Source organism: Silurus aristotelis (assembly GCF_946808225.1).
Source record: "Silurus aristotelis genome assembly, chromosome: 29".
NCBI lineage: Eukaryota > Metazoa > Chordata > Actinopteri > Siluriformes > Siluridae > Silurus > Silurus aristotelis.
This window is the reverse complement of record NC_139602.1, coordinates 518188-530423: the sequence shown is the minus strand read 5'-3', so window position 1 is coordinate 530423 and position 12236 is coordinate 518188. Positions and strand designations below refer to the sequence as shown.

At 37.6% G+C, this 12236-nt stretch overlaps 1 protein-coding gene across 7 annotated transcripts; it reads left to right on the top strand.

The window, feature by feature from the left end:
* The first annotated feature begins 4591 nt into the window (after nt 1-4591).
* Nucleotides 4592-11558, top strand: mpv17 (mitochondrial inner membrane protein MPV17). Of its 7 annotated transcripts, none has more exons than XM_083535578.1 (8): nt 4592-4641; nt 5794-5903; nt 9205-9320; nt 9424-9516; nt 9633-9728; nt 9851-9883; nt 11108-11160; nt 11239-11558. In XM_083535578.1, the coding sequence occupies exons 2-8, from the start codon at nt 5825-5827 to the stop codon at nt 11306-11308; spliced, it is 540 nt and encodes a 179-aa protein (XP_083391704.1). In that variant the 5' UTR covers nt 4592-4641; nt 5794-5824; the 3' UTR covers nt 11309-11558. The 7 variants fall into 7 exon arrangements, with proteins under 7 accessions (XP_083391704.1, XP_083391706.1, XP_083391702.1 ...); XM_083535580.1 differs by lacking the exon at nt 4592-4641 and adding an exon at nt 5017-5362 and having other exon boundaries at nt 5821-5903; XM_083535576.1 differs by lacking the exon at nt 4592-4641 and adding an exon at nt 5018-5362.
* Nucleotides 11559-12236: the final 678 nt, after the last annotated feature.

Here is a 12236-nt window from a genome sequence, read left to right as displayed (position 1 = left end):
GAAGTCGGCCGAATGGGCCCACAGCAACTCCCCTGCTGGAGTGGAGCCCGAGGCTTAATTAACATAGCAAGCATTACAAGGATGACGTTAAATAATCACCAGTGCTTCAATGACATGCTAGTTCCTGCATTTCAGCAGCACTGAACTCGTAACCGTATCCAGGCCAGCTGCCCCTTCAGGGAGGTCATCGTGCTGAACTTGACCTTTTTGAAGTGCTGCAAGAGCAACCACACAGACGGTAAAACAATTCAGTATGTGACTATCAGCGTTTTCCCTTTAATATCTTTCGTGCTCAGACAAATCATTTTACGTGATTAAAATTGATTATTATTGCGTCAAATGCGGGAGGAAGTCATTACATTTCTAATCTGTAATAAAACTCATAATCTTAAATACAGCACAGGTAATGGTTATTTCCTAATTGGATGTCATTAAAATAACTATGAAGCTGTGATGCAGCGTGATTGTATACACATTAAACATTGTCTCCCATGAGCGGCTCTGTGATTAGCCTTGAACTCAGAAAGACCATCAGATCAAGTTTCCCCAGCGGACTCCTCCACCCACTTTGAAACAGTCCCCTAATGCTCTAATTAAGACGTGAGTGCCTTCCCTGAGGGAGTGTGTCATTCTAAAATCATCCTGCAAGTCACTGCTGAGTTATGCCCTATATGGGTTTATGAGCAAATCATCCTCCTGGTTTGATCCAACCAACGATTAGAAGAACGTTTTTAGAACGCTCATGCTGTATTATGTTTATATCAATGATTAACATACACCCAATCTCATTTAACAATATAATGATAAAAAAAAACACACCTTCTAACCACAGACAATGCTAATCATTATAATAATAAATGCTTTGTTTTTTCCCTTTCAGCTCAGTAGACTCACACGTCTCCTCTCACGTATTAAAAGCGACCCATAAAAACACATACCAGACCTGATAACCCCTTATTTTAAATCTAACCTAATATATTCAGGTGATACTAAATTCAAACAAAACCTCATTACGTTTTTGCTAACCCTTCCTCTGAAACCTCGTGCTCATCAATTTAGCGTCATTCCACACAACGTCTGTAAGTTACCCAATAAAGCTCCTGGAGCTCACAGAGCTGTGATTACGGTGTGTGTAAAGATAAAGACGCATGGCTCTGGAGCTCGTCTGGAAACAGGATGGCAAATGTGCTACAAGCTGAAAGATTAGACGGGGCCAGGGGGGATAATTATACCGTTTTGTCAGGCATTGTTGATATAAATATGACCAAATTCCTCCTTTTCTTGCTCCCCCATCTCATTCTCACGAGCACACACACACACACACACACACACACACACACACACACACACACACACACACACACACACACAGTCATTAATTTGTTTAATCATCATGTCCAACAGGTGGTGGGCAAATGTAGAGGGCAAACTGATACCGTGTTTCCTGAAAACAGACAAAGGCGGTAATTACACACCGTTTTCTATCCTTATTTCAGTTTTCTTTCTTATGTTGTAACTGATACGGTTTTATTTTTGAACGTACGGACGTCTGTGTATACAACATCAAATATGTAAGATATAAATGTGTGTGTGTGTGTGTGTGTGTGTGTGTGTGTGTGTGTGTGTGTGTGTATATTCCTTTTTGTCCAGAATGACCCTGAGAAGGTCAGTGAGAACTCCTGACAGTAGCAGCCGCAATTCACCAAGTCTCGTCTAAGCAGCTGTTAATGCCACTGAGTACTTCGTCAGTCAGCAGCAAAATAATATCTTTTCACATGTTAGTTAGTAGCTCCTTTCAGCTTAAATACACTGAGCACTATTTCTTTAACTCTGTCTTTCCATGTTCAGTCTGCTTGAGTGAATCTAAATATATGTTGATAGGAATGCAGATGCAACTGATGCTCACGTCACTTAATGCAGAATTAAATTTCAATCAATTTAAGAAGAGAAATAGGAAGAAGGAAAAGTTTTATTTGTCACATAGACATAACAGCAGAGTGAAATTCTTTTTTTTCCCCCATATCCTGGATTGTTGGGAAGCCGGGGTCAAAGCACAGGGTCGTCCGTGATGCAGAGGGGACTGGCTCAAGGGTCCAGCAGTGGCAGCAGTGGTGATGGTGGATCTTAAATCTTTGACCTTCTGATTAAATTAAATTTTACATACACATTCATACAGGGAACGACATGCTTTTTATATCTGTCTAACCTTTAATAAATAACAAAAGATATGAAGTATAAAAAATATAAAAGTATACAGATAAAGTACTGAAGACTATTTTTCACTGGAAGATTATATGAGTCTTCGGGTCTGTAGAATTGCTGGATAACCTCGCCACCTGGATAGACACTTCTCTTTTCTCCCTGACGTTGACATCCCTGCTGACCACTTTCCTCTGCAACTGGATCCTGGACCATTTGACCAGAAGACCCCACATATTAAGACATACCTCCTACAGCACATCCACACTGAACTCTGGTGTTCCCCAGGGCTGTATGCTTAGTCCACTTCTGATGGGATATGCATTTAGAATCTAATATATATATATATATATATATATATATATATATTTAATAACCAAACTTTGTGGACCATATGGTTGACCATAATGATCAGAAATCAAAAGGCAGAAGCTATGATTATTAAGGTTAAAGCATATTATATTTAATTTATATATGCATGTATAATTTGTCCTAACACTTCTGATTTGCAATGCAAAAGAATTTGATATTTGATATTGAACTGCTGATCATATCAATTTCTCATAGTGGCACCGAAAAAATTGTATTGGCTACCAGCTAACGAGAAGCAGAATTAACCAATCAGAATCATGCATTTCCCAGTTTGGAATTAATCTCAATATGCAAAGAGACAATCAAGTACCATCAGGTTTCCTGCAGAAGAAAATGAAGCCACTGATGCTGTATGAGGAGAAGGTCCTGTATTACCATCTCCAGCTGTAGCTAAGCATTCTGTGAACGTTCTGGCTTATGCCAATGGAGATCACTTTTATTGAATGTATGTTAATGTAGGAATAGAAACAAAAGAACTAATAAATCTCTAAAAAAGCTCAAGGCTCAAGGCAAGAAGAAATGCAGGTGACTCACACATGAACAATGCTCACCAACTAAAGTGACATATGATATACAGTATATTCACTAATGAGGGGAAACACAACACAGGTGTGCACAATGACAGGACATGAGCCAGACATCAACAACAACAATTAAAAAAAAAAAGCTAAGAAATTGATAACGTGAGTGAGGTTGCCCTCTGGTGGTAGAGGTGGGTATTGTGCGTGGTGGAGAATACAGTTTGGGCAAAATCTGAAAAAGTTGTTTAGAAAATGCAATTTTTATGCCGTTAAATACAGAATCTGGAGAATAGTTATGATTCTATTTACATGAATTAACATAAATAGCAATGTAGGATGAACTTCCACCTAGATCTGGATCTTGTATTGCATATAGTTTTCAGGTGAAAATGATTTGAGATTTGAGAAAGATATGAGAATAAAAACCTTGAGAGGAACCACCTGGGTGACACCAGATTTTCATTTATTAATAAATCATTGCTGAGGTTATCACCCTTTCACTCATCCACATTTGAATGGAAAACTCTTTGTGGTGGTAGTATCAAATCTACCACTGTTGTGGTAGAACTGTTTGCATTTTGTGAAGATCAGAAAAATCAAAAGATTGGAAGATGGTTCCAGTTTGGTTGGGAGCAAAAGAAATCTTAAAGGACAACATGAGACTTCCATTGTAGCACTGACTCAATCTACATTTACCTGTTGCTCTCATATCAGGTGGTTTACTTTTGAGTCTGGTTCTTCTCAAGGTTCCTTCCTAATGAAGTCTCAGAGTTTTCCTTCATCACAGTCGCTCCATAGGGATCGACTTATAATTATAAGAAGCAAAAATATAGGCAGTACTGTACTTAAGTAGCTTTTCATGTATCTGTTACTTTGCTAAAGTACTTTAACATTTTAAAGTTTAAAGATTGTTCATGAACGATTTGTTCATTTTGAACGAGTCTTTGTGACTCAGAAGAACGAGTCGTCTCAAAGAGTGATTCATTAGAGTGATTCATTAGAGTGATTAATTAGAGTGATTCATTAGAGTGATACATTAGAGTGATTCATTAGAGTGATTCATTAGAGTGATTCATTAGAGTGATACATTAGAGTGATACATTAGAGTCATTAGAGTGATTCATTAGAGTGATACATTAGAGTGATACATTAGAGTGATACATTAGAGTCATTAGAGTGATTCATTAGAGTGATTCACTCTAATGACTCTAATGTCATTAGAGTGATTTATTAGAGTGATTCATTAGAGTGATTCATTAGAGTGATTTATTAGAGTGATACATTAGAGTGATTCATTAGAGTGATTCATTAGAGTGATTCATTGGAGTGATTCATTAGTTTTCTACTGGACGCGCATGAGCAAAGTGTCACAAAAAACAAAAATAACAAAAAACAACATTGAGAGGTTCGTTCTTTTATCACGTGACTCCTATAAACGCTACACAATAGATCAGATTTTTTTGGGGGGTCTGAATCTTGACACTTGTTTCAATAATGATGTGAGTCACGTGACAAACGATCTCAGGACACGGACCAGAAGATATAAGAGGTGAAGCAACACTTTCATTTTATCATCGTATGTTTTTATGTTTTCATATTATACTTATTGAAACTATAGTTAATATTTGTGTATGTAGACGTGTAACATTTTATTTTATTTCTGATCAAAGAAACGAAATAAACTAAATGACTCAAAAAAAAAAAAAGAATAGATTCAAAGAACCGAGTCAGTAAAATGATCCGATCTTCCCATTTGAAGTGCAGGAAGATTTTTCATCCGGAATAAAAAAATACTTATTTTGGTAAAACATGAGTTTTATAATTTATGTTGAAATAAAATAAGCTATTCGATACATAATAATATATTGATTATAAATACTCATTTTAAAAACAAAAAGAAGAGGAAACATCCGGGTATTTGAAAGCACTTCCGGGTTAAGGAGCAGGCACGCGGAAGTCGTGTCCCCGGTATTGAAGTTTAACTTTAGACTTCAACCCGGTGTTTATTGTAAATATTTTACTACGGAGTGTTTAACTTTACCTTTTATCTTTATTTTATCTGTTTCTTCAACATTCTGCTCGCTGAAGCTTAAACAGTGTGTGTTACAGAACCGAGCAGGATTTTACTCTCTACACACTAAATTATACTATAAATACTTTATTATAAAATACTATCAATACTATAATATAATAATATAACATACTACATAAGTAACTTAATATTTGGGGAAATGTATTTATAAAATTACTTTCAGCAGGATTATACAAAGGTAGGACATGTTATTTATTTCCCAGTATTTTAATTAACTTAATAATAATAATAATAATAATAATAATAATATTAATAATAATAATAATATTAATAATAATATTAATAATAATAATAATAATAGTCAGTAATTCAGCACCTAAAAAGTTATATAATAATTTTCTAAGACATTCCATTAGTTTCTCATTGTAAAAGAGCAAATTCATTACAATAATTCCTATAATTTAGTATAAATTAGTTTTTTTTAGATCAGATGTTCTTAATGAAACTATGACCTTCAGTAAAATCTTTTCAGATTGATTATAGTTATATATGTGCAGTCATGTCACACACTCTTTACACAACTTTGTTTATTTATTTAATTGATTTAAGAAATAATAAAACAGTCCACATGCACTGAAATGCAGTGTCTTTATCGTTTTCTTCCCGCAGTGATTTCTGGATTTTTGTCCTAAACAGAATAATGAGTGTCGCACGACTCTGGAGATCCTACCAGGTGTTACTGACCAAAAGACCATGGACTGTGCAAATAATAACCGCTGGTAAGAATCTCAGAAGTCATTCATCAGTGTAAAAAAACAGTAGATGTATTTTTAATTCAAATGTTCATTCTTTATTTCAACTTAATTATGCGTTTACCCCTTTTCATTTTTTATTTTTATTGTAATATATATAATCAGGATTCCTACACATGAAAAATTATGGAATTTGAACAATATTTGTGTTTCCATACTATTGCTCTATTCAGTTTTCCAAAACATGAAATTAAGAATTTGTAAAATAAAATATATATATATATATATATATATGGTGTTTTTTTATGGGCTTTAGTTTCTGTTTTTGTTCTGTTATATATAAAAAATTTAACTCAAAAAAGTTCAATCACAATTGTTTTCTTTACTCCTGCAGTTGCACTTTTCTGCCAGTAGATGGAAGTGAAAACATTTTAATTAAAACCAGTTAGTTTGAGGTAGCAGAGCTGAAGATGTTGAGATGTTTGTTGGGAGTGACGAGGATGGACAGGATTAGAAATGAGTTTATTAGAGGGACAGCGCATGTAGGACGTTTCGGAGACAAGGTGAGGGAGGTGAGATTGAGATGGTTTGGACATGTGCAGAGGAGGGACATGGGGTATATCAGTAGGAAAATGCTGAGGATGGAGACACCAGGTAGGAGGAAAAGAGGAAGAACAAGGAAGAGGTTTATGGATGTGGTGAGGGAAGACATGCAGGTAGTTGGTGTGAACGAGGCAGATGTAGAGGACAGGGGGGGATGGAGACGGATGATCCGCTGTGGCGCCCCCTAATGGGAGTAGCCGAAAAAATAAGTTTTATCATCATGATTCTCGAACTGCAATTTAGTGTTTAATTACATTCTCTAGCTGAATTATCAGTCCGTAAATACTCTTAAACATGTTCTGGAATAGTTTACATTTCTTAGTATTAACAGTGAGCAGGCAGTAACACATCCTGACCAAATCACGTGTTGTTTACTGCATCTCCAGACGCAGAGACACAAGAGACACGTGCAGGTGAATTTATATTAGAGGTCAACAGATGCTGGATTGTACCGATAATGATGCTTGGATCGTACTCGCTGATAACCGATTAATCAAACGATAGATTTTAAAATGAATACTGGATAAAAAACAAACACTCCATGTAAAACATTAATGAACTTAATAACTGAAACAAATACAGTATTGAATCATGAAAATGTGCTAAATATGTATATATATATAAATAAATATAATTTAGTGCACTCCGTGCAGCACGCATTCTCTCTAGTGATTCGCCACTAGAGGTCGCTCTCGTAATGACCGCAGCGCAACTCTATGAATTTTTGCCGATTGTTCCAGCAATCAATTTAGATGATTTATTTACTCATCAGGTTTTGTATGTATTGATTGTACCAGGTACATCATGGCGATGGCTTTGAGATGATGAGATGATGCTGGCTTTGAGCGGATATTTCCGGTGTGCACGGTTTAGCATGCTGAGGTGAAGTGTTTGCCAAATTGATCAAAGATAATTTCGCATGGAATGCTAAATGTGTCAGTCAGGTCTCAAAGCCACCAGAGGAACATCTTCAAGGACAGCAAGGGGGAGAAGGTTGTGCTGATTTCAGCAGTTCAACAATCACCATTCAACCTCCTGTCCTCCTGAAGGAGAATAAATTACATAAAGAGAAAATGTATTGTGGTAGTTTTATAATTGACTGTGATGCCTTCTCATGTCCTCTTGTCTTCTTGTCTATCTGTAGTGGAGCTTCTCTTTATTCTGAAGACTACAGATATACAAACTAACCCGAACGAACAAGGTTCTTGGATCTCTCCAGAACATTCTCTGAATAAATCTTCAGCCCACTGATTTAGACTGAGACACACACACTGCTACTGCACTTGATCTTCTCCTCCTCCTGCTTTGGAGTAGAGCTGCTTTAACAAGAGAATTCACGAGCAGGTTCTCGGTCTCTTTCCACTCGGATATTCTGGATTATTAGTTGTTGTGTGACATATTAGGAAAGGTTACATTACGTAACAGGGTACTACATTTCCTGTCCACGATCTGCCATTAAGACACAATGACCTTTGTAAAGCACGATATTAGTTCAGGGACAGTCCTGTAAATTTTGTAATACTTGAGGTGGGCTGCCATAAAGACTGGTGACGGGGCGTTTTCAGTTTTCCTTTAACTGAGTAGGGAAGAGATTCGACTCATTGACCAGGAAGATGTCATTTGTTCTGTTTGTACAGAATTAGACACTAAAAACATCCATATAGTTCTAAATAAATGATTTATTTACTGACAGTCCAGAACAATACATACGGCTATAAAAGTAATTGCTGTTCAGGTGGAGCAGCTGTGACTTTGTTTTAAACTTATTTTATTCATGTCTTATTACCCAGGTGTCTGCCTGTTTATTTACCTGCCATCAAGTTTGTCTGTTTGTATTGCAGTCTGTCTCTGCTTTCTTGTCTGCCTGTCAGTTTGTCTGTCTGTCTACTTGCTTGTATCTTTCCTGTCTGTCTGCCTGCTTGTTTGTTTTTTCCTTCCTAACTGTCAGCAGTCTATTTTCCTGTCTGTCTGTCTGTCTGTCTGCCTGCCTGCCTGCCTGTCTGCCTGCCTGCCTGCTTGCTTGCTTGCTTATATGTTTTCTGCCTGTCTGCATGAATTTCTTCCTTACTGACTTTCTGGATGTCTGTCTGTCTGTCTATCTTTCTGTCTGCCTGCTTGTCTGTCTGCTCGCTTGTCTGTCTGCTTGCTTTTCTGTCTGTCTATCTGCCATCCTGTCTGCCTGCCTGTCTATTTGTCTACCTGTTTATCTTCTTGTCTGTCTGTCTGTCTGTCTGTCTGTCTACCTGTATTTCTTACTGTCTGTCTGCCTGCCTGTATGTCTTTTTGTCTGTCTGTCTGTCTGTTTGTCTGTCTGTCTACCTGTCTCTCTTCCTGCCCGTCTGCTTGTATGTTCACACTGCACTCATTGTTCTGGTCTGAGATGAGAATATAAGGTGAGCTATAAACATGTTTTCTGTGTGCAGGGTATTTGAGCTCAGGCTGCTGCACACACGAACACCGATCTCCTGCTGATCTACAAAGCCGAGCTCCTTCTCTCATTCTCTCACTGTTATTACTGATCTCCATTATATACAGCTCCAGTCCTTCTCAATCTGAGCTGCACTTCTCCCTTTTTCCTTTTTTAAGTAATGTAGAGACGCGGTACGTCTCTCGTACGCAGGTCCTCAGTAACGTGTCACTTAGAGAGAACGCCTCAAAAGGACCAAACTACAAAAACAAAGGATAATATTTTTCTCTTCTCATTAACGTTAATGTTGTCCTGCAGGTTCTCTGATGGGGGTAGGAGATATCATCTCACAGCAGCTGATCGAGAGGCGCGGCTTGACCAAGCACAACGTTATACGCACCACGAAGATGATGAGCATCGGCTTCTTATTCATTGCAAGTCAACTCAAAGAAATCCCCGTATACACAACAAAACAATAGAAAATTCTACAACTCTTGTATGTTACGGCCCATAAAACCTGATGTTTGTCCACTGCAGGGGCCAGTTATCGGTGGATGGTACAGAGTACTGGACAGACTTGTTATTGGGGCGACCAAAGGTACTGCAGTGAAGAAAATGCTGCTTGACCAGGTAGAGTTCAGCTCCATTATATCTAAAAGAGCATCCGAGATTGAATTTCACCTCCTGTAAACATCAATCATCGTCCGAATATTAATGGACTTGACTCTAATGCTCGTTTCATACAGGTGTGCTTCGCTCCTTGCTTCCTTGGGACGTTTCTGGGAATCTGCGGAACTCTCAACGGGCTCACTGTGGAGGAGAACGTAGCCAAGCTCAAGAGGGTTCGTGTGCAGCTGAGATTAGATTTTGATGTTCTGTAGCAGACCCCAAGAACATTGTTATATTGATACGTGTATTAAGACGTGACCTAATAACACGTTTATTTGTTGTTTTGTCCTGGTAGGACTATACAGATGCCTTGATTGCCAATTACTACGTAAGTAAATTCTATTTGTGATGTGTGGATGTTATTTTTTACAATCAGCTACACAATTATCTAAAATAAAATAAAAAACGCATCATATAAATCAGAAAATCCACGTTTTCGTGAAGCAGATTAGATTGTAGTGGTGCAGCGGGTCACAAAACTCACTGTTCGGATCACATTACTGTTTTTGAGTCACGGATCGGATCATTATTCATTATTCAGATTCTCAAAGAAATGTTGGCAACGTCTTGCAGAGTCCATGCCATGAAGAATCAAAGCTGGCGTGAGAATAAAATGAGGACCTAAACAGCGTCATCCTCATCAGCCTCCAGTTTTCTGCTGGAAAGGCGATTCATTGAGTTCTGTTCCGTTCTTTTGGCCGAAGTTCTTGTTATTAAAATCCTTTTATTGGGTCTATAAAATGTTAAAAGCTCCACGTACTGTTCTCTGTTTTGACGAGATGTTGGCACAGGAGCAGGACAGTCATTCTGGCAGCCACTGTCTAATTACAAATGGAACTAAATTAAGTTTATCTTCAGATTTTTGACGGCTCTTCGCAAACATAACAGCACTGAGACTCCTGTGAAGCTCAACAAGCCCTGAAATTACAGGATCTCTACAGACTCTTCAGGATTTTAGGTCTAGCTCACAGGACTCACAGGTTCTCCATGGGCTTTCGGCAAGTGGTCTGAGATGGTTTGCTTTATGAGTATGTCGAAGTGGTGCATTAAAATCACAATGATGTCACAGAGATCTGTGGCCATTACATCTCTACAATTTTAAAATAGAGAAATTAAGAATTAGGATATGAATTTAATTACAGAAATGTATTTCATCCCCGGTTGTGTTTCCTCAACACTTTTGGGAAGATGTTCCACAAGATTTTGTGAAGATTTTATTTAGCCACTTAGTAAAGTCAGATACTGATGTAGTTCAGGATGAAATGAGGAGGCTTGTGGTGCTTTCACAGTCCTCCCAAAGGTGTTTAAGCTCTATAGCAGGCTGCTCAAGATCTTCCATATCCAGCTCATGAAAAGCAGATCTTCATGGAGCTGGCTTTGTGTGTTATCCTGGAAAAGGTTTTGGTCTCCAAGTTCAATTAAACTTTCAAAGATGTCCTATAGAAATGTGTCTCAGTCAAGTGTCCCAGTACTTTTTTTTTTCTTTCCATAAATTGAATAAATAAAAAGTTGCACTGAGTTTGTTTGTGTGTTTTTCTTTTCTTTATGTCAGTTGTGGCCTGCTGTTCAGATTGCCAATTTTTATTTCGTCCCTCTTCACCACAGGTAAAAATGTTATTATATCTATATTTTTTAACCCTGATTTTCAGAAGAAACTGATATTTTCACTGCTGTTATTTGCAGGTTGGCTGTAGTGCAGGTTGTTGCCGTGGCTTGGAATTCCTACCTCTCATGGAAAGCCAATAAACTGTAGGGAAATGTACTGTTTCCCACTCATCATACATTCAACGAGGACATTTACAATGAAATTCTGACCATAATGATCTACTTGCCATTCCAGCATTTTGTGTTTAGTCCTCTGTGAATGTGAGGACTTTATTATGTAGGTAGATGAAATGGTAATAAAACACTAACTGGATTTCATTTGAGCTTTTAGGAGAGATTTAACCATTTTTACAAGCATATAGCTTGTGTTTCTGTGTGTGTGTGTGTGTGTGTGTGTGTGTGTGTGTGTGTGTGTGTGTGTGTGTGTGTGTGTGTGTGTTTGTGAGAAAAAGAAAAACCCATCCAAAAACCTATGTATACATGTAAAAGTATAACTGTAGTGTGTTTGGGTATAATGTGGGTTCATTATTCACCAGTCAGGTGTTGGGAACATGGAAGTGTGTCCATCTCCTATACAACAAACGAAGGTGCCTCATGTTGCCATTCCTCAGTCTGAGTTTATCTTGCATACCGTAGTTAAGGTCATGGATTATATTCAGGCTTCAGTGGTTTGATCTCCTAAACTCTCACATTGACCACCATGGTTATAAATTAAAGCAGCTGTTACATCAAACGTGATTCTTTTCCATTTCTGTGTGTTGTGTGTGATTTAGATTTGTAAAAGGAGGTTTGGTTTTGGTTTTGAAATATCACCAGTCAACAAAAAGTCAATCACGAGTTAATTCATTGAAACTGTATTTGTATTTTTAAACACGGCACATTGATATTAATCAGATTTACAGAAAGCAGGATATCAAGTCTCAGATTTATCTCCGAGGTCAACAAAAAAAACCCCCAGAGAGGAACCACTTCACACCTGGGTGAACCCTGTATGGCATGTAATTATTCATTATTAGCCTGAACCTGAATTTGTGCATTGATGTTTTAACGTGTTATACTCAAGTTATCAGTCACTC